General features: G+C 63.7%; 1 protein-coding gene across 1 annotated transcript; it reads left to right on the top strand.

Annotated features, from left to right (window-relative positions):
- Positions 1–648: 648 nt before the first annotated feature.
- On the top strand, positions 649–1,321 carry TraAM80_10323 (uncharacterized protein; the record flags this gene model as incomplete). The annotated part of the gene is made up of 1 exon (XM_029386951.1): positions 649–1,321. A coding segment is annotated over one exon (673 nt), but the record flags the coding sequence as incomplete, so codon positions are not given.

Below are 1,321 nucleotides of genomic sequence, written 5' to 3'. Positions count from 1 at the left end.
GAGAAACCCCGGACGGCTCGTGGCGCCCCACCCGCTTCCACAAGGCGCCCTACATACGTGGCTGGCCGAGACGCAGGGCCCGTGGTTGCTCGCGAATGGGGGGCGCCACTTCGAGTTTCCGGAGGAGGAAGCGGCCTCCGTCGGCGAGGCCACATCGCCCACGCCCGCTAAAGGAAACCCTTTGGGCCGTCCTATTTTTCTCCGCAAACATAACCATTCTACCTCCGCACGCGTGGCTCCATCGCCCTTCCCGGGGTTCAATTGCGTCATATTCCCCTTTCTGGGCGGAGGCGAGGGCTGAAACCGAACTCCCTCGCCGGAGTCGTCTCCCCTTAGAAAAGTGGGGGCGGAAAAAATGCGATTTGGATTTTTTTGGGGTACAGCGTGCCGAAAACGAGGGGGCGGAAGAAGCCGAAACAAAACAAGACAAACTATCAAAGCAACAAACTAAAGGCGCTCCACCTTCAGCAGGCCAATGCCACCATCTTCTATTTCGCTGCCGGCCGTGGGCAAATCAGTGGGCGCGGAGACCGAACGGGTTGCAAAACAACCGAGCCAGTGGCTGACCAAAGTGAAGCGCAGGCACCTCGAATCCCCTCAAAGCCAAATTTCGCTCGCCGGGCCGCAAGGGGCCCACAGCAAAATAAAATGTGCCCCGGCGCCGCCTCACCCACGCCGCTTCCAAACCACGGCGCCTCTCCCCACCTTGAAACCCTCCTTGTAAAATCCGCCGGCATCGATGTCTGGTGTTCGCTCCGAGAAAAGGATGGAGAAGCGGTGCAGACGCCGCGCCTCTCGCCGAGAAAACCTCGACGCGAGTTCCCCACCCTCCTCTTCCCGATAAACACAAATTGGTTCGATAGGGCGCTGGCCCCGGGCGCGGCCGAACTGGCCCGGGCGGGACTTCCACCGTGCGCCACGCCCATACGCTTCCGCAGTGCGTCGCGTGGGGCACCGGTCCTCCCGCGGAGGGCTCAGAGGCCGCGGGCGCCCGTATTCCCCGCCCTTCCTCTGCCCGGCGCCCCCTGCAACTGGGGCGCGGGTCTGGAAGCTTCTCTGGGTGGCCAAAACTCAGGCTGCCGAATGAGTGGCCCGAGAGCAGAGCAACCGCTTGGGCAGCGCCCGCCGCCCCCACACCACGCGCAGCCCACCCGGCACGCGATGCACCCGCAGGCGATAGGCCATCCAACGCGCCCCGAATCCCCCGCGACACCGAAACTAATTAACCGCTGCGGTTGCCGTGGGGGGCGGAGGGTCGGGCAAAGTACGGCTAGGGCGGCCTTCGCGATTTTGTGCGNGGTGCCAGCTGAGTGGGTGGATA

The sequence above is a fragment of the Trypanosoma rangeli genome (genome assembly GCF_003719475.1).
Source record: "Trypanosoma rangeli strain AM80 chromosome Unknown Tra_15.4_contig_00894, whole genome shotgun sequence".
NCBI classification, from domain to species: Eukaryota; Euglenozoa; class Kinetoplastea; order Trypanosomatida; family Trypanosomatidae; genus Trypanosoma; species Trypanosoma rangeli.
The sequence above is the reverse complement of the archived record's forward strand: the minus strand, read 5'-3'. Positions and strand labels throughout refer to the sequence as shown.